Source organism: Panthera tigris, chromosome C1 (genome assembly GCF_018350195.1).
Source record: "Panthera tigris isolate Pti1 chromosome C1, P.tigris_Pti1_mat1.1, whole genome shotgun sequence".
Classification (NCBI taxonomy): Eukaryota; Metazoa; Chordata; class Mammalia; order Carnivora; family Felidae; genus Panthera; species Panthera tigris.
In genome coordinates, this window is record NC_056667.1 from 157,938,520 (window position 1) to 157,964,934 (window position 26,415).

General features: G+C 41.3%; 2 protein-coding genes across 2 annotated transcripts in view; both read left to right on the forward strand.

Moving 5' to 3' along the window:
* Positions 1–26,415, forward strand: part of MYO3B (myosin IIIB) — a 224,951-nt gene that overhangs the window by 110,928 nt on the left and 87,608 nt on the right. The window contains exon 20 of the mRNA XM_042994661.1: positions 25,876–25,936. Coding sequence (XP_042850595.1) covers positions 25,876–25,936 — 61 coding nt within the window. The remainder of the gene's footprint in view (positions 1–25,875; positions 25,937–26,415) is intronic.
* On the forward strand, positions 2,327–3,404 carry LOC102959440 (40S ribosomal protein S14-like). The gene is made up of 2 exons (XM_042996790.1): positions 2,327–2,370; positions 2,906–3,404. Exons 1-2 carry the CDS (start codon positions 2,327–2,329, stop codon positions 3,402–3,404), a joined length of 543 nt encoding a protein of 180 aa, XP_042852724.1.

The following is a 26,415-nucleotide window of genomic DNA, read 5'->3' on the forward strand; positions in this document are numbered from 1 at the left end:
GGTCCCTCCTTGCACAGGTGAATGCCTTCATTGTGGCCCTGCCCTCATCATTTAGCCCGCCCTGGCGTTCTCTCTCTAGTGTCTTTCTCCCTTTTGCTTATACTTCTCTCCATTTTGCAAAAAAGGCCACTCTTGGCCCTGGCTTCCCTCTTGTTACTTTTACCATCACACTTCCTCAGACCAACATCCTGGTCTGGGGCCTCATTCCCTCCCCCACCACCCTCCTTAATCCTGAAATCCGATCTGATCTGTGCCCTCCCTCTGTCTCCACAGTTGCTCTTGGGAAGTTCAGCTCCCAGTTCCTAGAGCCTTGTCTTCGTCAGACTCTGCGGCATCAGTTCCGTGGGCTGTGCTGTCCTCAAATTGCCCTCATCCGTGGCTGTCTGCAGCATTGCAGGCTTCAGGTTCTTCCTCTAAGACATCCTGGTCTCTGTCTTCTCTGGCCCCATCATGCTCTTCCACCCACCATTGGAATGGGGCAGCCCTCCAAGCCCTTGACTTTCTTTCTTCTCTATTCCTCACCTGAGTGATATCCTGTCTCGCTGGTATGTTCTGTTATCACCCGACTCTCAGCTGAGTGAGCACAGTTCTTGGGATTCTGTTCTGCTGACCATGTTCTGATTTCCACACCAGGGCCTCAGCAGAAAAGTTCCCACCAAAGCACCTTTTCTGCCTGACCCCTCTGCCCCCACTCTTGTGAGTTGAATAAACACTCTGGTGACCTAGCCTTGAAACCTGGCAGCCATTTTTGATCCCTACCTCTCATTTAACTCCACCTCCCATCATTTTCTTAGCATCCTTCTCTGGTCCAGCCCTACCATTATCTTGTTCTCTCTCCCTCTCTCCCTTTTCTCTTCTTTATAGACCAGCTTTTATTTCTGACACCTGATCAATTATCCTAAAGTATATTCTGGCTTTTCAAAGAACTTTAATGGCTTCCCATTTTAGACCAAAAGAGGTTCAGACTTCTCAGTCTGCCATGTCAAGTCTCTTTGTGTCTTGCTCTGCTTTGTCTTCCAGACTCACCTCCAGTACGTCCCTATATGCACCCTGTGGGGTCAGACTTACCGTTTTACCAATGTAACTACCTCTGTTCTCTCTGCTCATGCCTTTCTGTTCAGTTCTTAGCTATCTCATCAAGACACATGGTCATATCCCTTCCCTCTATGAAGACCTTAATTCTCTTCAATGCTCCTTGAATCTTTGTAGTCCATTTTTAACAGTGCTACTCAGAATGCTGGTTCACAACAAGATAATGAGTTCATATCAGAATGTCAATCAACCCACTGCTTTCTTCATCGAGGAAGTCTGGCTATGAAAAAAATATCAGCAGAGCTAAATAATGTACTTGGTAATAAAGTACATTCTGGCACAAGCTCCTTATGACATTGAGTGAGTAGGAACAGCTCACAGACAGGGTCCTAGGACCACACTTTGGTTTATCACTCTCTGTCGCTTCACATATTGCCTGTGGTGTGGTTGACTGTGTGCTAGGAGGTCAGCTTCTCATAAGTGAGGGTTGAATCTTATTTCTTTCTGTTTCCAATACACGCAGTAGGTACTCAATACGTTTATTGAGCTGACATCCAAGGCCACTCTTAGAGCTCAGATTTTTACGAAATAAATGTTTTTCCTGCTCAGTCTTTGGGTAGGGGCAGCAACAATAGGATCCAGAATAATTCATTAGATAGGGTGTCAAGATATGCCTGCCCCAGGGGTTAGGGGTCTCATTTTGCCCTCTGTGTTGATGGTCACCTCAGTGCCCTGTGGATCAACCCAGGGGTTGACAGGAAGGAAACTGGGGAGAGCAACAGGGGAAGAGATGGGCAGGCAAAGAAGAAAGCTGAGTCATGCCAATGATGATGCTCTTAGCAGCAATTAACAGACCCTCCAACCAATATGTTTAAGAATCCCTTGAGATAAAGGTCTGAAGACAAAAGTTCCAGTGCTGGCTCAGTTGCTCAGGGATGTCATTAAGGAGGTAGGCCTTTTCATCTCTTTGCTATTTTCAGTGCATCAGCGTGCCCCTACTTATGGTTGCAAGGTGGCTGAAGCAGCACTAAAGCAATACTTCCTCACGTGGCAGTGTCCAAAGCAGAAAGGAAGAGGTGGATGGGAAGCGGGTGGGGTTCTCCTCAGGAGTCTCTCTCTGTTCGTCAGGATGGAAGCCTTTCCCAGAAGTCCCTAGGACACTCTCCTCTCATCTCACTGGCCAGAATCTGCCAGGGAGCTACAAGGAAAGCTGAGAACATGAGCATGGGAATTTTCAGCTTCTGCAAATAGGCTGTAGGCAAAGAAGAAAGGGGTTGGAGAACCAACCAACAAAATGTGCCAGAAGAGTCCTGAAGTAGTAGTGATGGGATCAGACAGGTACTAGGGAAAGGTAAAGAAAAGGCAAAATCAGAGGGAAGAGCTCATAAGGAAAACCCAAACCTGACAAGAACTATTGCTGAGAATAAGAACAACATAATCCTTCAGAGTCACTCAACATTTGTTGTGAGTCCAGGTCCTTTTCCGGCTATCTCACGTGATTCTTATCCAAGCCTTTTGGCTGGCATTACCGACCCGTCTTATGGATAAGTAAACCAAACTGGGAAGGCCAAGACTGTAGTCCCCAAAGCTTGCCTAGAGACCAGTGCTGCGTTGGATGTATCAGATTTACCTAGTCCTGCCCCTAATCAGCTAGTCTGGAGGGGTCACACAGTGTCACACAGAGAATAAATGGCAGGTCGCGTTTGAAACCAGAGCTTCTCTCTCCAGCAATAAAAACAACTAACATTTGGCATTTATTAACAAATTTGGGGCACTATATTAAGTGTTCTGCATGTACTACCTTATTTAATCCTTAGATTACCCTATGAAAGAGGTACACATTGTATAATTTCTGACGTTATGGTATTACAAGTAATTTGCTTTCTGGTGGTGGAGTCTGGAGAAGACATGCGGAAATCGCACCTCTCAAGGGGAAGGAAAAGAAGGAAGAACAGGTCATCAGCCTCAGATCTCAAGTGGCTGAAGGAGAAAATGTGTTTGGTGTCCACCACATCTTTGCATCCTTCAGTGACACTATTGTCCAGGTCACTGATCTTTCTGGCAAGGAAACCATCTGCTTTGTGACTAGTGAGATGAAGGTGAAGGCTGACCGAGATGAGTCCTCTCCCTTTGCTGCCATGTTGGCTGCCCAGGATGTAGCCCAAAGGTACAAGGAGCTGGGCACCGCTTCCCTCCACATCCAACTCCAGGCCACAGGAGCAAATAGGACCAAGATCCCTGGCCCTGGAGCCCAGTCAGCCCTCAGAGCCATTGTCCACTCAGGAATGAAGATCGGGCAGATTGAGGAAGCCACCCCCATCCCCTCTGATAGCACCTGTAGGAAGAGGGGTTGCTGTGGTCACCGTCTATGAACAGGATTTCTCAAATTATTGTTTTCTGTTAATAAATTGCCTTTGTATAAGCTTTAAGAAAAAGATAAGTAATTTGCCAATATTGCCCAGTAAAGTGACAGAGTCAGGATTTGGACGCAGGCCTTCTGACTCCAGAGCTGACACTTTTAAGTTACTGATACATTCTGCTGCCTGTCTAGGTTCCAGGTTCCAAATGCTTAGCCCATGGCTTTTTCTGCTCTGTGCTCTCTATAAATGTCATTGTGACAAATCTTAAATCACAACCAGCTAAGGGAAAAACCCTGGTGGGCATAAAACCGTCATCCTGTGATTGGTGGAGAGAACTCCAGCACCGAATTCTTGGGATTAAAGCCTCATGGAGAAGATGCTCCCATCTGTGCATGAGGGGGTGGGGGCTAACTTGGCTAGGGAGAAGGCAGCTTCAGGTTGAAAGGAGAAATCAGTGGTTGGTGTGGCCCTTCTCCACTCCGCTTCCTACATGAGCCTGTAACTGTGTACAGTGAATGGCAGAAAGGAAATAGTCTTTTATGTCATGAGGCTTTGTTCCCATGATGGTAATCCTCTATTTTAATGCTGATAAGTACAATAGTGAGGATTATGCTCCTTAATTTAATTTGGCCTGCATATGGCAAAGCTCTTGCCAGGCTTTTATTTGACATTCTTTAGCACAGCTAGCCTGTTGTTATATAACAAGAAGCCCCTATAACGGAGGCAGGAGGTTGATAATGCTGGTGCACATGTTTCTACCCGGCAGCTCGTTACACACCTCCAGAGAAACCGGTTCCTTGTGGGCCACTTCAGGGAGGATTCGGACTCCGAGTGACGGGAATCTTCATGACTCAGGCAGCTCGAGGAGAGCTGGCACCTCGCAAGAGGGGAAAGCGAGCACATATTTCTCCCACTCTGGGGCTTGGAGCCAATTGGGCTGACCTCAGAATGGATGAGCCAGAGAAACAGCCTCCCAGTCAGGGCCAACTGTGGGCCAGATCTTCATGTGGGCTGTAAAAGTACAGATTGCCACATATCTTGACACACACACTGCGTGGGGGGTCCCCGCAGAAATATGTGGCAGTGCTAAGAAGATTAAACAAAACAAAACTTTCCTTATGTATCAGGAGGACCTTTCCTCTCCCACCCTTCAGTTCCCGTGCTCCTTTTTCCTTCCACTTCTGTTTCTCCCCCTCCGGAAGCCGGTGCCCTCCACCCAAGTGCCTACTGCCAGGGCCAAGTTAATGCACTAGGCATTAGAGGAACTTGGACACCGAAGGAGGGTGGCGGCAGGTATGGGCGCAGTGGTAGAGGTGGTGGCCTTCTTCTAGGAAGTGCTCGTGATGTGGGAGATACGCTGTGTGTTATCTCCTTTGGGTAGAAAGCAGATGGGCCTTGGTGACAGTCCTGAGTTTAAATCATGGTTCAGCTTCTTATGAACTACGAGTCTTCGGTCAAATTCCTTCGTCTTTCTGAAACTCGGTGTCCTGGGCTGCAGAAAGGGCGTGATTGTGAGGATTGGAGATGATCTCTGCGAGGGAACTAGCATAGCTCTAGACACATGGTAAATGCTCACGGGATGATAACACGCTGCTGTTGGTTATGGTGATGGAAGTGGTAGCAACAGTAGTCTGTGCAAGCTAGCCTGAGGTGAAGAGTCAAGGCTCCTCTGGCTTAGCTGTAGGGCTTTAGACTAAAATACGCATTGAGGATTCCAGCACTTTAGAAACTTTGCACAGCCCTCACTCTCTGCTTTAACGTGAGGGTCATATTTTATTTTCTTGTGTTCCTGGCTTTTATGTCAGGGATAAACGTGAGGTTGAGTTTGGGCCCGACTCACCCTTGCCAATATGGCCAGGGTTTCACTGGCACAGCCTCAAGTGGTAACTTCCAGAGCTTACTCGATTGTTAGGGCCTTCTTGGAGTTTCTTGATTTTTAAAGTACTAATTGGTCACATTTATTTTCAAACCGTTTTTGAAGCCAGAAATCTTATCACCAGCTGAAAGGAGCTTCAAGGAAAAATCTGTTTTGAGTTATATTTTTCCTTGTGGAGTTGCTTATGGCTGTACATAAATATTTATCCGAACTATTTCAACAAACCTTAAATCATCAGTGGATCAGTGATCCTTATGCAAAAGACCCTTTTAGAAGGATTGTGGATGTCAAGAATGTCAGCAGTCCAAGTTCTTTTTGGAGGACCAGATTCCAAAGGCTAGTGCCCTCTTTTAAAATTATCTGGAGCTGTTTGGTGATTTTCAGTATGTCTTTTGTTTTCCTGTTTCTGTATACCTGTCCATGCTATTCCTCCTGAATAGAATTTCCTTGCCAGTTCTTTCTTTACCTGGAATATTTTACTCATCCTTCACACTATCACCCATGTGGCACCTCCTGCAGGGTTTTGAAACAGACTAGAGCTAGGAGAAGACCATTCCAGGTGGGAGAAAGAGTGAACCATGGTCCAGAGGCATGATGTGCAGGGGGCACAACAAGAAGGCGAGGTGTCCAGTGGGATGAAGGCAGAGGGTGTGGTGGGATGGACATGATGCAGGGAGAACTATAACGGGCAATAAAGCAGATAGGAGCCAAGATGTGGGAGGCTTAAAGATGCACAAAATGTTTTGGACCATATTCTATAAGCTGAAAAATGTACACATACAGTCATTGAGTAGAATATGGTCTGCAGACGTATTTTGGTTGGCCTGAACAATGTTTTTAAAATTCTTAATTTAGTTTCCAACTTATAAAAATAGAAAGACTTCATGGAACAATTCAGATTTCTGATCACTTTAAAAAATTGTTGTATCTAGCAGCAGTCTGCTGGGACCGAGTAGAGGGTGTCTTCCATTGATTCCTACTCACAGACTGCTTAATTCATGGCCTGGCCCCACCAGCATCTGAGTTTGACTCCTATCCACTGTGTTCAGGGGCACCATGCAGGCAGAGGAAGCAGTTTAGACTATGGACTCTGGAGCCAGATTGCTTCTGTCTAGGCTCAGGTCCGTGTCCAACTAGCTCAGTGACCTTGGGCAAGTTAAACACATGTCTAATAATGGTACCTATCTCCTATAACCATTGTGAGAATAAATTATAGGAAATGTTTAGAAGACTACCAGACGTGTAGTAAATGCACAGAAATGTTAACTGTTATTACTATAATCTATATGTGATAATAAACTCCAGGGTTGAAACTGTCACTCATTTCTGGATAACAGCCGAATCTGGATCTTGGGCCATTATAAGCATAAGGGTAATTGATGAACGGATGAATGAATTTTTACTTCTGTTGGATCCAAAGCTAAATTTAATTAGTTTTCCCTCAAGAAATGCTTCTTATTTATGTTGAGTTTGACTTCAACATAATAATTGATTTTTGATAAAGTAGGAATCTGGCTTTCTCAGAAACCCAACAGTGCTAACAAAATAAGTGAACGGAAATGTTAACATCGTCTCATTTTTCTGTAATGGATCTAACTTCCTAACTCAGAAATGAGACCTGGGGTGCCTGGGTGGCTCAGTCAGTTAAGCATTGGACTTTTGATCTCAGCTCAGGTCTTGATCTCAGGGTCATGAGTTCAAACCCTGCAATGGGCTGCATGCTGGGTGTGAAGCCTACTTAAAAAAAAATTAAGACCCAAGTTTGGGAAGATGCTTAATTATGTTTTCTTTATGAAGCAGAGTTATTGGCAGGTAACTGCCTATGGTTACTATCTTAATTTAGAGTTAGCTGCTAGGATCCAGATATAGTGAACTTAAGCAGAAATATTAGAACACATTTTTTGAAGTTTGTTTATTTATTTTGAGAGAGAGCGAGAGACAGAGAGAAAGCGGGTGGGGGAGGGGCAGAGAGAGAGAGAGAGAGACAGAATCCCAAGCGGGCTCTGTGTTGTCAGCACAGAGCCTGATGCTGGACTCGAACTCACAAACCATGAGATCATGACCTGAGCTGAGATCAAGAGTCAAAATATTTGACTGAGCCACCCCAGCACCGTGCTGTTAGAACACATTTTTGACTTGGGTTCTCTGACCACCCCCACCCACACACGAGATCCACACTTCAAGTCAGTGTTTGGGGCCTGGTGTCTCAGACAAACATGGAGCATCTCCAGAAATGGTTTGGACAGTTTGACATGAGAACCAATTTCGGTGTGTTCGACATAACCTCATGTATAGCCGCAGTTACCGCATCACCCACCGAGGCCTTAAATGTGATCCCCTGTGGACACATCAGCAAGTGATGCTGTCAGCGAATGATGGCATGAGCTCTGTGGAGTTGACCTGCAATGTTGGATTTACTTTCTTTCTGGAAAACCTGCACATTTACAGAGAACTTTGGTCCAGTGACACTTAATTTTATTTGGATAAATATCATCTAAAACTGAATGATATGTTCAGTTTATACTGAAAGGAGGAAGTTACTCTTTCACTTTATACTTTAAGTAGCAAATAACTCCCCCCCCCCTTATTTTTTTTTATAAAAAATCAACTGTTCAGAATGATAACCTGTACTTTTACTAAAGAAATCTCCATCTCTCTTTAGCTCTCTCCTTTTCCTTCTTTCTTTCCTTTTCTTCTCTCTCAGTTTCTGTTTGTCTCTCTCCGTATACAATTGATACCTACATCCCTAAAGTTCTGGTTTCTAATCTAAAGGCCAGTTTCAAGGAACGACAAAATTTGGCAAATTCTTCTGACCGTTTCATCATCCCTTGCTCCCGTCCTACATTACCCATTTTGTGAGTGTAGGAAATTCTAGAAATTCAGTACATCTCTGATACCTACTTTGCTTGTATCCTCATCCATACCTTTGCTATGTTCAGGCTCAGAGTGAGTTTTTGGCAAAAATACCTTTGCAGAGCACCTGGGTGGCTCAGTTGGTTAAGCGTCTAACTCTTGATTTCAGCTCAGGTCATGATCTCACAGTCATGATATCGAGCCCCACATCAGGCTCCATGCTGGGTATGGAGCCTGCTTAAGATTCTCTCTCTCCCTTTCTTATACCCTTCCCCACGCTTGTTCTTTCTCTCTCTCTCTCTCTCTCTCAAAAAAAAAAAAAAATCTTTGCATATTGAGCCTATTTTGAAAGAAAAAACAAACTTGAGAAAAGAAAACTTGTTCAAGATGAAAATATTGCAGGAAACAAAATTTGTGTAAAAATGAATTCTAGATAAAAGTGTTTTATCATCAATACTTAAGTAAACCTAGATTATAATCTTACAGGTTGAAGGAAGAATAACTTTATATATTTCCACAGCCTTGTTAACTTTATTTCATTTTCTTTGGGTTAAAAGGAAAAACAGTAGTGTTTCTGTTCCATATGTATTTTGTGGATTCTGTGGCATTTGGCTTGTACCTGCAGGGCACAAATATTCCAGCATATTTCCCATTAGTATTGCCCCAGTCACTTTAAACTGTGAAGGACCTGAGCAAGTGTTGGCCACAGCAGCCATTGACAGTAGTGATGCCACACTCTTTCTGTGTGCACCTCAGTGACTTCTCAGACTTGCCTCCTTGATGAGCAGACAAAACAGAAGGAGGCTGGAATTTTTTTCTTTTCATCTCAATGGTGTAGGTCAGGAAGACAGGAATAGAGAGCTTTGGTGAAACAGGGCTCTAGCGACTGCTGTGATTGGGAAATTAGATAATAAACAGACCCTGTTACTAAGATTCTAATGGCCTAAAATCAACACAGTCTGGAGACGCAGGCAGGAGTGGCCTTCCTTGCTCTGGCCCAGACCTTCCCCGGAGAGCTCTTTGTGTCAACAAGAACAGCCAGCGCTCCTGGCCCGCTCCCAGCACTCAGAGTGGGGCTATCATTTTTGTTTGCTTTGCAAATATCTTAATGGGAAGTGGTTCAACACCACCTATGGGTTAATCTGAGGGGTTCTGCTTGGCAGCTGTTAGCTCTGAGAGCCACATGGCTGCTCTCGGGTGGAGGGAGTCAGGCTGACGGTTAACTACCCAGCGCCAGGTTGAGGCATCTCCTTTGCTTATTGGATTTACTGACTGGCAGGAAGCACAAGCACCTTTTTGTCTTTTATTTTTAGTTCGTTCCTCCTGGGAGTGTAAGGATGTTATTCTCAGATCCAATTGTGCTTTTCCCTCTAAGGCAGGGCTGTTGTTTCCATTAGTTTCTCTAGTATGCCACATACTTCTTTCACCCAAGTGCAATCTCATAGTATCTGTAATTTCATATTAAAAGTGGTGGTGTGGCAGTGGTGGAGTCCGTGGTATTGTTGCAGGAAGAAGGATCTGATCTGTTAGCCTGTTAGGAGGGCAAAGCTACAGCCCTGTCTTCACCTGGGATCTAAAGGCTTGAATAGATACCAACTTTCTTAAGAATCTCTGCTCTGCTGTTCCCTCAGTTTTCTTTTCTCTTCCTAAATTTGGCTCTCACTTGTCTTGACCCATGGGAACGCTTCCCCAGGTGACTTGGCCAACTCATGTTTTTCTGAATCTGTGTCAGTAGACTTTGGCTCAAATTAACTCTTTCTTTATGCTTCCTTCACAGGATTTCAGGCAGGGCTGGGACAGTTTCCACAGTGCAGGTTAGGAAAGCTCCTAGACTGATGACAGACTTGTAGACAGTTTCCAAACGCCCCATTTGTAAAAATGCAAAAAGTTCAGATGACTCTATAAACTCTGGAACAAATGTCCAGCCACCCTCAGTAACAGTGCAGACTTGCTTCTAAGACTTTTTCCTTTCCTGAAGATTTCCACACCTATTTGTGGAGTTGCCTGGTGGTTGAGAGCAAGGGCTAGACCTGCTGCTGCTGAGGGTAAGTAAGGCTTTGATGAACTCATTTGCTCCATTTCCTCATCATTAAATGGAAGACAAAATGACATGATGTCTACCTCACCAGGTTGAGAATGTGCAGTGAGATAACGTAGATAAAGTGTAATCTTACCTGACACATAAAACATATTCATGAATAGTTAATAAAGAAGGAGTTATTGTTGCTCTCTCTGAAGTACCCACCTTTCCCTATGTAATTTTTAGTGTTCTACATTCTTTTCTGAGACATTCATTTTGAAATCTGTGGTTCCTAACTCTAAAATGAAGTCAGTGCTGAAGTGCCTGGGTGGGTCAGCTGGTTAAGCTTCCGACCTCGGCTCGGGTCAGGATCTCATGGTTCATGGGTTCCCCGCATTGGGCTCCTTGATAACAGCATGGAGCCTGCTTGGGATTCTCTCTCTCTCCCCTTTTCTTGCTGCCCCTCCCCCACTTGCTCACGTGCACATGTGTGCGCATGCTCTCTCTCTCTCTCAAACTTAAAAAAAAAATTAAGCTAGTGCCAAATCGAGGACAATTCAGTATCAAAGTAAATAATGATAATAAAAGAATATAGTGTATTGAATAAAATAAGAATCCACTAGTCTATATTGATAGATGGAAGGGAGGGAGGGAGAGAATGAGAGGAGGGAGGGAAAGGAAGATGAAGAAAAGAAGAAACAGGGTGAGCTTTTCCTTGCAATAAACTGTGAAATAATAAATGTAAAAGGAATGATGAAAACAGAAAATCATTGTTTGGCAACTGCTAAAATAACCATTATTTTAGACAAAAATCATCAACGGATGCTAAAACTAGTAGGGAAAGTTTAAGGAGTTAACAAGCTTTTTACATAATCACAGAGTAAATCTCCATGAGATACTTAGTGATTGCAAAAAGACAGTGGGGCAGTCTGGCAGACCCTACGTTAACCAAGTGTTGAAAGTTAGCATCACCAGTAATTGGACAAATTGACAGCATCTTCCTCCTCATGATGCACTGAGGAAGAACACAATATTACTTCGGTGGATTTCCTGCCAAATGTGCATAACCTGAATTTAATCATGAAGAAACAGCAGACAAACCAGAAAGACCTCTTCCAAAATTAATGATCTATAGGTTTTAAAATGCAACACAAAGGAAGACTAAGGAACTGTTTCAGATGAAAGGAGACTAGAGAAACATAACAACTGAATGCAGTGTATGGTCCAGAATTTGCCTTTTCTATAGAAGACATTATTGGGACAGGTGGAAAAATCCAGACAGCCTAAACATTGGATAATAATATTGTATTAATATTAATTTCCTGATTTTGGTTATTTTACCTCATCATATAGAGAATGCCCTTGCTTTTAAGAAGCACACACTGGGGCACCTGGGTGGCTCAGCCGGTTGAGCATCTGACTTAGGTTCAGGTCATGATCTCACAGCTCGTGAGTTCGAGCCCTGCGTCGGGCTCTGTGCTGACAGCTCAGAGCCTGGAGCCTGCTTCTGCTTCTGTGTCTCCCTCTCTCTCTGCCTCTAACCCACTCTCATTCTGTCTCTGTCTCTGTCAAAAATAAATAAACATTAAAAAAAAAATTTAAAACATTAAAAAAAAACATTAAAAAAAAAATTAAAAAACATTAAAAAAAAAACAAAAAAAAAATTAAATACTGAAGTATTTAGGGATAAAGGGACACAAGGTGCAACTGACTCTCAAATGGTTCAGAAAAAAATTATATATATTTGTGTATACGGATATCAGTATATATGTACCGAGAGAAAGAGAGGAGAGAGGATAAGACAAATGTATATATTGCTAATATTTGGAGAATATTCTGAGGAGTATACAAAATTTCATATGTTATTCTTGCATCTTTACTATAAATGTGAAATTAAGTCAAAATAAAAAGTTAAAATTGGGCACCTAGGTGGCTCAGTCAGTTAAACATCTGACTTGATCTCAGCTCAGGTTTTTGTCACAGGGTCTTGAGTTCAGGCCCCGTGTTGGGCTCCACACTGGGTATGGAGCCTACTTGAAAAAAAAAGTTAAAATTAAAAAGTAAATTCGGTGCTACTTCTCTCCTTTTGACTGGGCAGTTCATCAGCCACTTTCTCTTTAGATCACAGTCCCTCTCAATCCATACCTCCAAGTCTAGTCACATGAGCATTGCCCTGCTTGCTGTCTGTTCCTTGACTTCTCCACTATGACGTTGCTGACTGCATACAATCTAGTTTAGACTTTTTCACTTCATTTTTTAAAAATTCCCTCAACTGTTTCTCCCTACGCTCACACCCCCTCCCTCATCTGTCTTTGGGCCTCATCGTTTAGTGCCTGCTTATCTATCATGCACTTTATTTCAGGATTTCTTGCTTTTATTTCTCTGAACTGAGCACTGCTTTCATAATTAAAGGAGGAAAACAGGGTTAAATATACCACCTTTGGTGGGTATACTAGTGACAAGAGCATCATCCAAAGAATGTGGATGTTAGACTCCTCTTACCTCTGACTTACTTGGACAAGTCACATCAGCCTTTCTAGGCCTCAGTTTTCCCACTGAAAGCATGAAAAAGAAATGGTAAATTCCCTCTGAAGTTTCCTTTGTCTCCACAAGTCTCTGCCCTGGCCTAATTCAGGCTTTAAAGTGCTAGAACTGTCACTCAAAATTAACTCAACCCACAAGTTACCTTGTGACCCCACTCAAAGGAGAAACAGAGGTCACGAAAGGAAGCTACCCCCGGGGTACCTGTCATTAGCATTCTCCTGTCCCTCAAGCCTGAAGTTTCCCAGTTCAGGGACTTTCGGAAGTACAAAATTATAGACAACTAATATTAAACACCTTGCTAAGTGTGTGTTTCTAAATTCTGACCATGGATATATCTTCTAACTTAATTATTTTAAAATCCTTTTGTTGTCTTTTTTGTTCTGCCTAAAAGCACAAATGGAAACCTTTCGCCCCAATTTTGCAAGAATTTTTATTTACATTTTCCTGATGAAGATGCTGAGGTACTGATTTGTCCAAGATCAAGTTGTCATATTTGGCAAATAAAAATGCAGGATACCCACTTAAATCTGAATTTTATATAAATAACTTTTAGTGTATGTCCCATGAAATATTTTAAAAAACATACCAAAAAATTATGTGTTGTATACTTAGAATTCAAAATACACCATTAAGTGAGTGTATTTTAGTACTAGCCCATGTGTTTTGGCACTAATATGTCAGGAATATGTACGTGTGTATCATACATATGTATCATAAAGTATGTTGCTAAGCCTTTATCAATTGTTTGCAATAGTATTCTGGCTTCTACGTGCCATAACACATAATGTTTTTTACCTTTTAGGAGCTTTTGCTTGAAAACATATTCAAAGACATCAATTCCTATTTTTTTATTAAGGGCTCTATTCAGATATCATCTACTGCAGCCATTCAGTCTAAAATTGCAGACCCTCGGGATGCCTGGGTGGCTTAGTCTGTTAAGTGTCCAACTCTTGATTTCAGTTCGGGTCATGATCTCACAGTTGGGAGATCGAGCCCCATGTCAGCCTTGGCACTGAGCATGGAAGCTGTTTGGAATTCTCTCCCCCTTACTGTCTGCCTCTCTCTGTCACACCCCCCCCCCCCCCCCGCCGCTCATGTGTGATCACTTGTACTTGCTCCCTCTCTCCCTCAAAATAAATAAATAAACATTTTTTTAAATAAAAAATAAATAAAATTGCAGACCCTGCCTCCAGCACTTCTAATGCCCCTTTCTTGCTTCAGTTTTCTTCTTTGGCACTTCTGTTTAACGTGCTAGCATATTTACTTTTCTCTTTCATTCATTGTCTGCTTCCCCCACTAGAATATAGGTTCTTAAGAGCATAGCAATCTTTGATTTCCTTGTCACTGCTGTATCCCCCATAACAGCAAGAGACAAAGGTACTCAAAAATTATTTGTGGAATGAGTGAATGATATCTGGGAGACAATTGAGGACCTTATATCGCACACATAATATATGTTTTATAATTATACAGAGTCTTTTTTTAAATTAATTAATTAATTTATTTATTTATTTAGAGTGTGTGTGAGTGTGAGCAGGGGAGGGGCAGAGAGAGGGAAAGACAGAATCCCAAGCAGGTTCCACACTGCCAGCACTGCCAGTGCAGAGCCCAACCTTGGGCTTGAGCTCCCAAACCCTGAGATCATGACCTGAGCCAAGATCAAGAGTCGGACGCTCAACTGACTTAGCCACCCAGGCACCCCAATTACACAGAATCTTAAGTCTTCCCAGCAAATTAGAATCTTGAGCATGGTACAGTGTGTATAATCTTCATATTAGTCCATAGACACAAAGTAAATAAAAGGTCAACGGGTCAGGGATCAAGGAGTATCTCCGGATACAGTTGGGCTTAATTTAATCTGTTTCCTGGCAAGTTTTCTAGAATTAAATGTTAGTTACTCCAGGCAACATTGATTAAGATCCCAAATCAATTGTGTCACTGTCTACAAAAGTCCAGCAACAAAATGGTGCCAGAGGCTGAGAACACAGGCTCTGTGTCCACCGGACCTGGGTTTGTATCAGAATGTCTGGATGCCACCTGCACAGGGTACTCAGTCCGCCCCAGTTTCAGCTGTGAAAAGGGCACTCTGGTAGGACCTTCACTGCTAGCACTGACCTGAGGATTAAACAAGAGCATCCAGTCACATCCTGAGCACAGAAAAGTGTGCTCAGCTATTCTGGCTGTGCTGTGGCCCTCAGCCCATGGTCGTGCATTTCTTTGGGTCACAGTGCACTTCCTCACTACTGCATCCGAGTTCCATCCCTGGGCCTGAGGCTGGTTTTGTCTTTGCTCCCTTGGTTGCTGACAAAGAACTGAAGTACGTTTTATGGGTTACTTTAAATGTGGGTTGTTTTAAGGGCTCTTGGTTGAGTGTCCTTTTTTCCAATAAGACAAGTATTCTCAGCAGAATGAAGAAAAGTCTTCTGCTCTTAACCTTAGACTTTACACATGACAGCTGCCTGCAATAAAGTAGTAAAGGAGAAAAAAAGAAATGAGAATACAAGAGCTGGCTAAGGCTGTGTGGGCTCATGGTTGGGGAAAAGCAATGAGGCAAACAAATATCAAATTTAAAGGACTCAGTGGGACTTGGGAAATTAGCATAAGTACATACATTTAACTAGTAGTGCTAACTTTGAGCAATGACATTATGAAACATTTATTAGGCCTTTTGAGCCCTTTTGATGAATTTGTCCTTGAGCCATGCTCTAAAACTTAAAATAATTACGTGTCCAAGAACAAACTAATACCCATCTATTTAAGTATAACTTGTATATTCAACTTATTCAGCAATGTTACTGGTTGGGATGCTGAGATACAGGGCATACCTTCAGAATCTTTGTAAAAGTTACCAAGTAGCCAAACGTAATTCAGAACAAATAACACAAACACTGTGATCGTTCTTTCATGTTTCCCTTTTTCCTGCAGTAATGGTGATCTTATTTTGCATGATTATTGTTTGTTTTCACTTCTTCTGTACTCTTTGTTTTTCCTTCATGTCATATATCAAAGCCCAGGAATAATGTTTTCCTTCTTTTGGAATCAACAAATGCTAATTAAACTAATAATGAGGTACCCCTCTTTTTTGTTGACCAAAGAGCTAAGCAAAGCTTAAAAAGACTAATAATACCCAGGGTTGGTGATACGAGGAGAAGTAGGTCCTTTCATACTTTTGCAGGTATGACGTTAATTTTTATTGCCTTTTAGAGGAGAATTTGATGATATAATTCAAAAGCTATAAGACAGGCAAAGAGTTTGCTCACCCTTTGACTCAACAGCCTCAAATTCAGATTTATCCAAGAAGCAGGGGCACCTGGCACCTGGGTGGCTCAGTCAGTTGAGCGTCCGACTTCGGCTCAGGTTATGATTTCACAGCTTGTGAGTTCGAGCCCCGTGTTGGGCTCTGTGCTGACAGTTCAGAGCCTGGAAGCTGCTTCAGATTCTGTCTCGTCTCTCTCTACCCCTCCCCCCACCTCTCTTAAATATAAATATAAAAAAAGATTTATCCAAGAAAATAATTGGATGAGTACTCATAACTATATGCACAGAATATTTCATGATTTGTTATTTATAATGTCGTAAAACTGGAAACAACTTAAATATCCAAAAGTAAGAGATAAAATCATTTATGATACTCACCCAATGTAATACTATGCAACCATAAATATGATATGCCTGCACACTTGCATATGTGTGTAGTGCACACAAATATAGCAAAAGATGCTCCTAACTTGCAAAGGTAAGTTAAAATGGCAAACATCTGAGCCTTTGTCTTTTTTAAATGTATATTATATGCATAGAAAAGCATGTGAAAAAATATACATCAAGATATTAACAGATCCATTTGGTTGTGGAAATTATCCTTGATCTTTATTTTCTTCTCTTTAAATATCTATTTTAGATGATTCAATAATGAATTGTTTTTAGGTTTATTATTTCTTCTGAGAGAGAGAGAGAGAGAGAGCACACATGAGGGAGGGGCAGAGAGAGAGAGGGAGAAACCTAAGGAGGCTACCCACTGTCAGAGTAGAGCTGGACACAGGGCTTGAACTCACGAAACTGTGAGATCATGATCTGAGCCAAAATCAAGAGTCAAAAGTAGGACACTCAGCCAGCTGAGCCACCCAGGCACCCTTATATGTTATTTTTTAATCAGAAAAAAGATTCTTCTTTATTCAGAAGGAGAAAAAAAAGGGAACATTTTGCCACCAGTTCTTTTAGTCATTTGCTTTGGGGAGAAAGTCAAAGATTACTACACTTTCATTGATTAGTGATTGGTGAATGTTCAGACCTCTTGGGAATTTGGAGCATCTTCAACTAAAAAATAAAGAAGAAAAGACAAAACTGATGAACACAACTCTGATGTCTCAAAGGCCAAGTGGCTTCTTCCCTTGACTCTCCCTTCTTGAGCATAATTTGATAAAGCCCACCTTCACTAGATGATTTGCAGACGTTCTTAATTGGTCAGCATGTAGCACCAGCTGAGTTAGTTACAATAGTAAATTTTCAGTGTGGTTATGTTCAGTAGATTGTGGAAATGCACCAGGGTGCCTCCAACTCTGCCCAGAGTACAAGAGATGGCCTGGGTGGGGATGGGGCAGGAAAGGATCTTCCAAGCTAAAGGGTAAAGGTGCAATGGCCGGGTGCGTCAGAGAGGAGACGACATTGCAGGAAAAGCACAGAAGTATGAATACAACCATGATGAGGTTTGGTGGGGGCATGGCAAATGCTTATTTGTTGTGATGGTGGTGATAGAGAATAAAGGCATTCTAGAAATCCTAGCTTTCCAAGTTTTGTAATACAGTATGCATTACTTATACATTTATGTTTACATGAAAATCTGTGTTCTTAGAACATTTTCCATTCTTCCAATCCTCTGTACCTTCAAAGCCATTTTAATAAACATAAGAAAAGATGCACGGACACCTGGCTAAAACAAATCAGGGAAGAGCAGATGCACAGTAACAGTATAGGGAGATTCAGATATGGTGGTGTTCCACATTTGTACCCTCAGCCCTCATAATGTTCAGATTCCATATACTTGCTAAATAAGAATTCTTCAGTTGCCAGTTGGGGTTTGACCTGTGGCCAGTTCACATGGAAACCCTGTTAGTGCTCAGGTCAGCTCGGGATCTTTTACAAAGGACGGTGTCCTTTTCTCTGATGTCATTTTTTTAAAAAATGTCTTTATTTACCTAACCTTGAACTTATCAAAACCATTTGCAAAGATGTTTATGTTTTCTATTACCCTTCATGATAATTTCCATAAGGAAAGTTGTATGACTTATTTATCTTATGACTTATCTGAAATCCCCAAGATTCATGGGGATCCTACTATGTTAAAATATCTTGGTCTGAGCATATCTTTTGCAGGGTGGATTGGCTGGTGCTTCTTGGGAACAAGAAATTGACCTCTTCTTATTAAGAGCTCCATGTACAACAGATTTTTTTTTTTCAGAGCTATCAAAGAAACAGGAGCAAATTTGCTTGGTTATGCTGATTAGCCTTTCTCCCAGGGCTACCACAGAAGACACACGAATTTACAATGAGAACTACTCAGACAGCAGGAAGCTAACAAATCAACCGACAATGAATTAGCTGAAACCTATCCTGTTTTGAAATTAGAATATACTTTCAAGTGTGAACGACTAATGAGTTTCTCAGTTTGTCTACAAGCCATTCTAAATTACAGTTGATAAAAGATAAGACGTAATCCTGCAAATTTTATCAGAGTTAATAAAAACTGCAAAAAGAAATTTAAATGAAGTTTATAAAACGGAGAGTCAGAGGGTAACCACTGTGTCTCTGTTCCCATCCAAGAAAAGTTACCCTAACCCTAAAGTAGGAAAAGGCCAGTTACCAGACCACATTGATGGATCAGATCCTCAACGTTCACACAGAGCACGTGGCTTCCTTTAATTATAATGCATAAATCAGTCTCCAGAGTATATCAACCAACTAGTGAGAGTATAGTCCAAATTATACTACTCACTGTAAAACCACGCACTGGCATTCATTCTACTTTTCAAATATGACTCTTGTGAGTTTGGTTCACAACTCCACTCTGAAAAAGTCATCAGCCCTCAGTGAACTGGCAAACTCAATTTTGGAGCCTGTTAAAGCTGAGACCCAGTTTTGGAGTGCGGTGACTTCACCTAGTGCTGCCAACCCAGCATGACAAAGCCAGCTGGCCCCATGGATCTTTGCTGTAGAAGAAGAATGCTGGGGCATTCTCAGCAGCCATGCACTCAGGAGCCACCCTGCACCCGGCCTCTCATCCAGTCACACTGGGATGAGAGTTTAAGAAAGAATTAGATGTGAGTTTCATTTTGGGGGCTTTTTCAGGGCAGATGCCCAGCGGAAGCGCTGTCCCTGAGGCGTGAGATTTTCTGTGACTCCTAGAACCCACAGCTGAGTGAACTGACTGCAGCAAAGCAGCAGAGCTGCTGAGCCCTGGAGGCAATCTGCTTAAGACTTCAGTCATGGCTTCAGAGAGGCTCAAAGAGCCCTTGGAATATGTAAGGAATTGAATGTAGACGGACAACTGCTTCCTATTTACTGCCATTTCGCATGTGATTCCTAATAGAGGCTGAGGACACTATTGTATTTTTAAATATTCCTACAGTTTTAATGTTTATTATTTGAGACAGAGAGACAGAGCATGAGTGGGGAGGGGCGGAGAGAGGGGGAGACACAGAATCCGAAGCAGGCTCCAGGCTCTGAGCCGTCAGCCCAGAGCCCGACGCGGGGCTCGAACTCACAAACTGTGAGATCGTGACCTGAGCTGAAGTCGGATGCTTAACTGACTGAGCCACCCAGGCACCCAATAATATCACACTTTGAAAATGAATAATTCCTGGGGTGCCTGGCTGGCTCAGTCAATAGAGCATGCGACTCTTATCCTTCAGGTTGTGAATTCAAGATGCACATTGGGCATGGAGCCTACTTAAAAAAATAAAATAAAATAATAAAAATTAATAATTCCTTAATATCATCTAATACCAGTTCATAGTCAAAATTTCCCAGTTGTCCTAAGAATGTCCTTTACACCTTTTTGTACAAGCCGGGGTCCAATTTAGGTCATTACCTTGCATTGAGTTGTGTTATGTCCCTAAATCTCATTTAATACATAATCCTCACTTTCTCATGACACTTTTTAAGAAATTGAAGCTAATTATCTCATAAAATTATAGCTCACTTTCTGTATTTGTTTGCTTGATTCTTCGTGGTCTTATCTTGTCCCTCTATATCCTGCATTCTAGGTAAACTGTAAGTTAGATTTAAAGCTTTGATTACATTCAAGTTAGATGAAACAAAAAATATAAATGTCATGGATGATGTTGAATTCATCATATTGCCTCACATCACAAGACAATGTTGTCTTGGCTAGTGGTGCTAAGACTGGCACTGGATTAAGATGGTGACCTTGTGACTTCTCCAGTGTTCTGTTAAACCTTGCTCTCCTTGTGACCTGAAAGAAGGACTCTGTGTGGCAGTGCTTTGGCACCATATGAATGTCCTGTTCACTATCAACCATTTGTCTGAAGGTTTTATGAGCAATTGGCAATCCTTGCCTAAATCAATAATTTCCTGTTGAAGTTTCCTTTTCTATGTCAGCAGGTTTTGTGCTGCCTTATTTTTTTAAGTTTTTATTTTAATTATAGTTAGTTAACATACAGTGTTGTATTAGTTTCAGGTGTACAATATAGTGATTCAACAATTACATGCATCACCCTGTTCTCATCATGAAAAGTGCCCTCCTTAATCCCCATTACCTGTTTAACTCAATCCTACATCCACCTTCCCCTCTGGTAATCATCAGTTTGTTCTAATTGAGAGTCTGTTTCTTAGTTTGTCTCTCTCTCCCTCTGTTTTGTTCCCCCCCTTTGCTCATTTATTTTGTTTCTTAAATTCCACATATGAGTGAAATCATATGGCATATGGTGTTTGTCTTTTTCTGACTGACTTATTTTGCTTAGCATTATACTCTCTAGCTCCATCTATGTCATTGCAGGTGGCAAGATTTCATTCTTTTTTATGGCTGAATAATATTCCATTATAGATATATATACCACATCTTTATCCATTCATCTATTGATGGGCTGCTTCCATATCTTGGCTATTATAAATAATGTTGCTGTAAACATAGGTGAATACAAAGCATAAGAGACTCTTAAAAACTGAGAACAAACTGAGGGTTGATGGGGGGTGGGAGGGAGGGGAGGGTGGGTGATGGGTATTGAAGAGGGCATCTTTTGGGATGAGCACTGGGTGTTGTATGGAAACCAATTTGACAATAAATTTCATATATTAAAAAAATAAATAAAAAGTAGATAAATAGGGGCGCCTGGGTGGCGCAGTCGGTTAAGCGTCCGACTTCAGCCAGGTCACGTTCTCGCGGTCCGTGAGTTCGAGCCCCGCGTCAGGCTCTGGGCTGATGGCTCAGAGCCTGGAGCCTGTTTCCGATTCTGTGTCTCCCTCTCTCTCTGCCCCTCCCCCGTTCATGCTCTGTCTCTCTCTGTCCCAAAAATAAATTAAAAAAACGTTGAAAAAAAAAAATTAAAAAAAAAAAAAGTAGATAAATAAACATATGTGAATATATCCCTTTGAATTAGTGTTTTTGTATTCTTTGGGTAAATACCCAGGAGTACAACTGATGGATCGTAGGGTAATTTTGTTTTTAACTTTTTGGCGAACCTCCATACTGTTTTCCACAGTGGCTGCACCAATTTGCATTTTTCCCAACAGTGCAAGAGGGCTCCTTTTTTTCCACATTCTCTCCAACACTTGCTGTTTCTTGTGTTTTTTATTTTAGCTATTCTGACAGGTGTGAGGTTATTATCTCATTGGAGTTTTGATTTGCATTAAGTTATGATGAACATCTTTTCATGTGTCTGTTGGCCATCTGGTCGTCTTCTTTGGAGAAATGTCAGTTCATATCTTCTGTCCATTTTTAATTAGATTATTTGCTTTTTGGGTGTTGAATTTTATAAGTATATATTTTGGGTACTCTTTATCAGATATGTTGTTTGCAAATATATTCTCTAATTCCATAGGTTGCCTTTTAGTTTTATTGATTATTAACTTCACTGTGCAGAAGCTTTTTATTTTGATATAGTACCAATAGTTTATTTGTGGTTTTGTTTCCCTTGCCTCAGGGCACATAATGTAGAAAAAAGTTAACACCCAGTGTCAAAGAGGTTACTGCCTGTGTCCTCTTTTAGGATTTTAATGGTTTCAGGTCTTGCATTTAGGTCTTTAATCCATTTTGAATTTATTTTTGTGTATGGTGTAAAAAAGTGGCACAGTTTCTTTATTTTGCATGTTGGTGTCCAGTTTTCCCAACACCATTTGTTTAAGAAACTGTTCTTTTCCCATTGGATATTCTTTACTGCTTTGTCAAAGATTAACTGACCAGATAGGTGTGGGTTAATTTCTGGGCTTTCTATTCTGTTCCATTGACCTATGTGTCTGTTTTTATGCCAGTACCATACTGTTTTGATTACTGCAACTTTGTAATATAACTTAAAATCCAGAATTGTGATGTCTCCAGCTTTGCTTTGCTCTTTCAAGATTGCTTTGACTATTTGGGGTCTTTTGTGGTTCCATGCAAATTTTAGAATTGTATATTCTACTTCTGTGAAAAATTCTATTGGTATTTTGATAGGAATTGCATTAAATCTATAGATTGATTTGGGTTGTATAGACACTTTAACAGTATTTCTTCTTCCAGTCCATGAGCATGGAATGTCTTTCCATTTCTTTGTGTCCTCTGCAATTTCTTTCATTGGTGTTTTATAGTTTTCAGAGTATAGGTCTTTCACCTCGTTACTTCAGTTTATTCCTAGGCATCTTAATATTTTGGGTGCAATTATAAATGGGATTATTTTCTTAATTTTTCTTTCTGCTGCTTCATTATTTGTGTATAGAAATACAACAGATTTCTCTACATTGATTTTGTATATTGTGACTTTACTGGATTCATTTATCAGTTCTAACAGTTTTTTGGTAGTCTTCGGGTTTTCTATATATAGTATCATGACCTCCACAATAGTGAAAGTTTTACTTCCTCCTTACTGTTTTGGATGCCTTTTATTTCTTTGTTGTCTGTTGTGGCTAGGACTTCCAGTACTATGTTGAATACAAGTGGTGAGAGTGGACATCCTTATCTTGTTCCTGACCTTAAGGGAAAGGCTCTCAGTTTTTCCCCATTGAGGATGATGTTTGCTGTGTGTTTTTCATATAGGCCCTTATTATGTTGAGGTATGTTCCCTCTACACCTACTTTATTTGAGGATTTTTATCGTGAATCGATGTTATACTTTGTCAAATTCTGGTGCACTATTTATGGACTAGTTATGACATGAACCAAGTCATTAGTTTCTTGAGCCTTGATTCCCTCACCTGTAAAATGAGTATAAAACAATAGAACCAAATTCACATGGTTGTTGGAAGCATTATGTAACTATGTATCCATTCTTTGACAGTTGCCTGTCATGTATGCATGCAGTAAACATTGGCTATTTTTTACCATCGTGCTTTTCCTTATTTGGGGGATGACAGCTTATGGAGCATTATCATTCACTGCCAGTCTTAAGTCCTTGAGGCATATGACAACATATCTGATAAAATTGCTGAAAAGGAGTTGAGGCAGTTAGACTTTTGAAAAAAAACTTACTTATACCGTTTTTTAAAGGCATTTTGGAATTTGTTTCAAACAAGGGTGGCTCAGATTAGTATTTCCTAAAGCATGTTAAAAGAACCAGTAGGCCTCCGACACACTCACTGGGAGATGGGCGACACTGTTAAGATAACATCTGGGAAATGCTGTGTCTTCTTTTCCCCTGGTGGGGTTTCATTGTGCATAGTATTAAGTTAAAGTTTCCAGAAAGCTTCTTAGGAAAGAAACCTGCTTCAATCAAGTATTTGTTTAATCAGGGATTTTCTAATCTATTTGCCTGTAGGCACTACTGTCTCCACCTCCGCTTTTATAAAACCGCGTAACACATAAAAACATTATATTGAGTTGCCTTAGATTCTTCCAAAGGCTTGAATGAAGAGGGGGTCACACAGATGGACTGACCCTCTGCAGAGAGTTGTAAGATGTCTGTCCTTGGCTTTGGATCCTAGAAAGCCATGCAAGTGAGTGGAGTTCTTAAGAGGTTCCATTTCCATGTTGGGGCAGGAAGGGCAGAAATTAGAGTGCCCATAGTAATGTGACAGCTAAACTCTTCTCCTTAGATTTTCTCCAAACCTTACCAGGACTCCTAGAGGACTTCAGAGACCATCTGTCTTTTAGGCCTCCCAGAGCCATGGGCCTTACCGAGGCTGACAGGAATGAGTTCCTTGGGCTGGTGCATAGAAACCAAAGGGCACAGAGGGTGTCCAGTTTCAGAGTAAGACAGAGGTTTGGAGTCAGACCAACAGTGGTCAGTGTCTTAGCTCTGCCAGGTATTCACGTGATCCCTGGCCAAATCCTTTACCCTCTCTGAACTACAGTTTCTTCATCTATATAATAGGGACAGTTAAAGTACTTAGCTCAAATTGTTGTGAGATTCTCATTAGCTACATAAAAGCATTTTTAAAAATATGAAATGTTATATAAAAGCTCATTAATTTAATGTTAATGTTAAGGGTATTTTTAACCTGATCTTCATGGCCCATATTTTGGGGGTCCCCTAGTCATTCTTTTATTCATTCTTGTCAAATATTTATTGAGCCCTTACAACATACCAGCCACTAGGGTTAGGTGCTGATAGAGAGTACAGAATAAAGTAGATCTGATCCCTGCCTTCTTAGAACTTACGTTCCATAGTGGGAGTCATACGATAAACAAATGTATACACAAATCAGTGTATCATTATAGTCCCCTCTCCCCGGCTACTGATGTGATATTTTTTAAATGGGGATATTGCTTATTCTCTATTTATAGATGCATTTAGAAGGTAAATCCATGAACTGTTCACAGAAAATCCAGAAAATGAATTTATCAGTTTAAATAAGGAATAAGATTTTTAACAGAGAACCAGAAGAGACCTTAGGAATAGTTTATCTCAATCACTTCATTTTATAGATGAGGAAGACTAGAATACTAAATAGAATACTAAAGAAGTTTCCCCAGTCATGTGTATGCATCTGAGTGTGTGAGTGCGTGAGGGAGTGTCTGTGAGAGAGAGAAAGAGAGAACGATCCCAGAGATCTTGAGGCAGGAGTTAGAATCCAGATTTCCCTTCCCCTAATTTGTGCTTTCCACTCTGCTGGGGTCCAACTGCAAGGGCCGGCTCATATTTTAACAGTGAGTTATTATCACACTTTTATACAGTAGGTTTCAATTGCTAGAAATTGGGGACACAGCACAGTTGATTTTTCCAAACTTTGCTCCATGAGACGTTAATATTTTAATAGATGTTAGTAGTTTATCACTTTTTTAAGTTTATTTATTTACTTTGAGAGAGAGTGCATGCGAACAAGTCAGGGAGGGACAGAGAGAGAGAGGGAAAGAGAGAGAATCCCAAGCAGGCTCCATACTGTCAGCACAGAGCCCAATACGGGGCTCAAACTCACGAGCTATGAGACCCTGACCAGAGCTGAAATCAAGAGTCAGATGCTTAACCAACTGAACCACCCAGGCGCTTTCATAGTTTATCACTTTTTGAGTTGTTTGGTCAAATTAGTTTAAGAAACTTTGCAGCCCTCCCCGCCAATCCCTGTGCCTTAGGAGTCCATAAATGAATACCATGACTGTAAAAGATCATTCCTGCAATAAGGAAGCCTCTTAACTATATACAATTCAGCATTTCCCATATTTACTTGACTACAGACTCTATTTTGAATTATTTCACAATTAATGTGATTAATGTGCTGGCTGGGAAGTCTAACCTTAGCATCAGTTTTGTTGGCTTCTTGGTAGTGTCTGGGAATGCCTAATAGTAAACTAAATTGTATCACACAACTTTAACAAGGGCAAGCTTCTTCAGTCGTAGGACCTCAGGCTGACTGTGGATATAGCAGCAATACCTAATAGGATGCATTTTCTTAAGTTGACGGTGTTCTTTTAACCAAGGACTAGAATGGGAAACGATGGGAACTTAGAATGTGTTCTGATCTATCTTTGGAGGAAAACAGTCCTCTGTAAGTTCTTAAAAATTATTTCAGTCCTTTTAAAAATTATTCTTTTTCTTTTTTTGTTTTTAGGCATCCACAAGCCCAGTGTTCTCCAGAAGGGTATGATGTCTTCGCAGGACATCCAAATAAGGTAGCCGGATACCTTGACTCTTAAGTGACTGTGTATCTTTTACACTTGTCCCAGCTGGTGGTTGTGAAGCCTGTCTGTGGCTGCGTGGTCAGGTCATCCAAACATGAAACTGTTAGTGATATTTTGAAGTCTTTGAGACAAAAGCCCAGCTTGCTAAAGAACTTTGGTTCAGCAGAGAGACAGGGAGGTACAGTGAAGAGAGAATCAAAAGCCTGGAAATTTGCTGCTGAGAATAAATGCTAGCTGCTCCCTGAGGTGATTTGTCTGTGCACTCCACTCTCTACAGATGTTAGAGCCTCTTTTTGAGTAAGGACCCGAGGTTCTTTGGTAGCACTTTGATATCCTGCTCGAATTCAATATGTGAAATGGAGGCGTCTCTCTGTGACTTGGAGCCCACAGCAGGCTTTGAAGTCTGATCCAATTTTTGCTGCCTACTATTTGATGTTGAAAGGATGAAATGAAGAAAATGTACAGTTTTT

What these genes read in the sequence shown, in the direction of transcription:
- LOC102959440 (XM_042996790.1), top strand. Translation starts at nt 2,327, where the DNA reads ATGTGCCAGAAGAGTCCTGAAGTAGTAGTGATGGGATCAGACAG. An exon ending in GTAGTGATGGGATCAGACAG is followed by an intron (nt 2,371 to 2,905) that starts GTACTAGGGAAA and finishes TGGTATTACAAG; the next exon opens with TAATTTGCTTTCTGGTGGTG.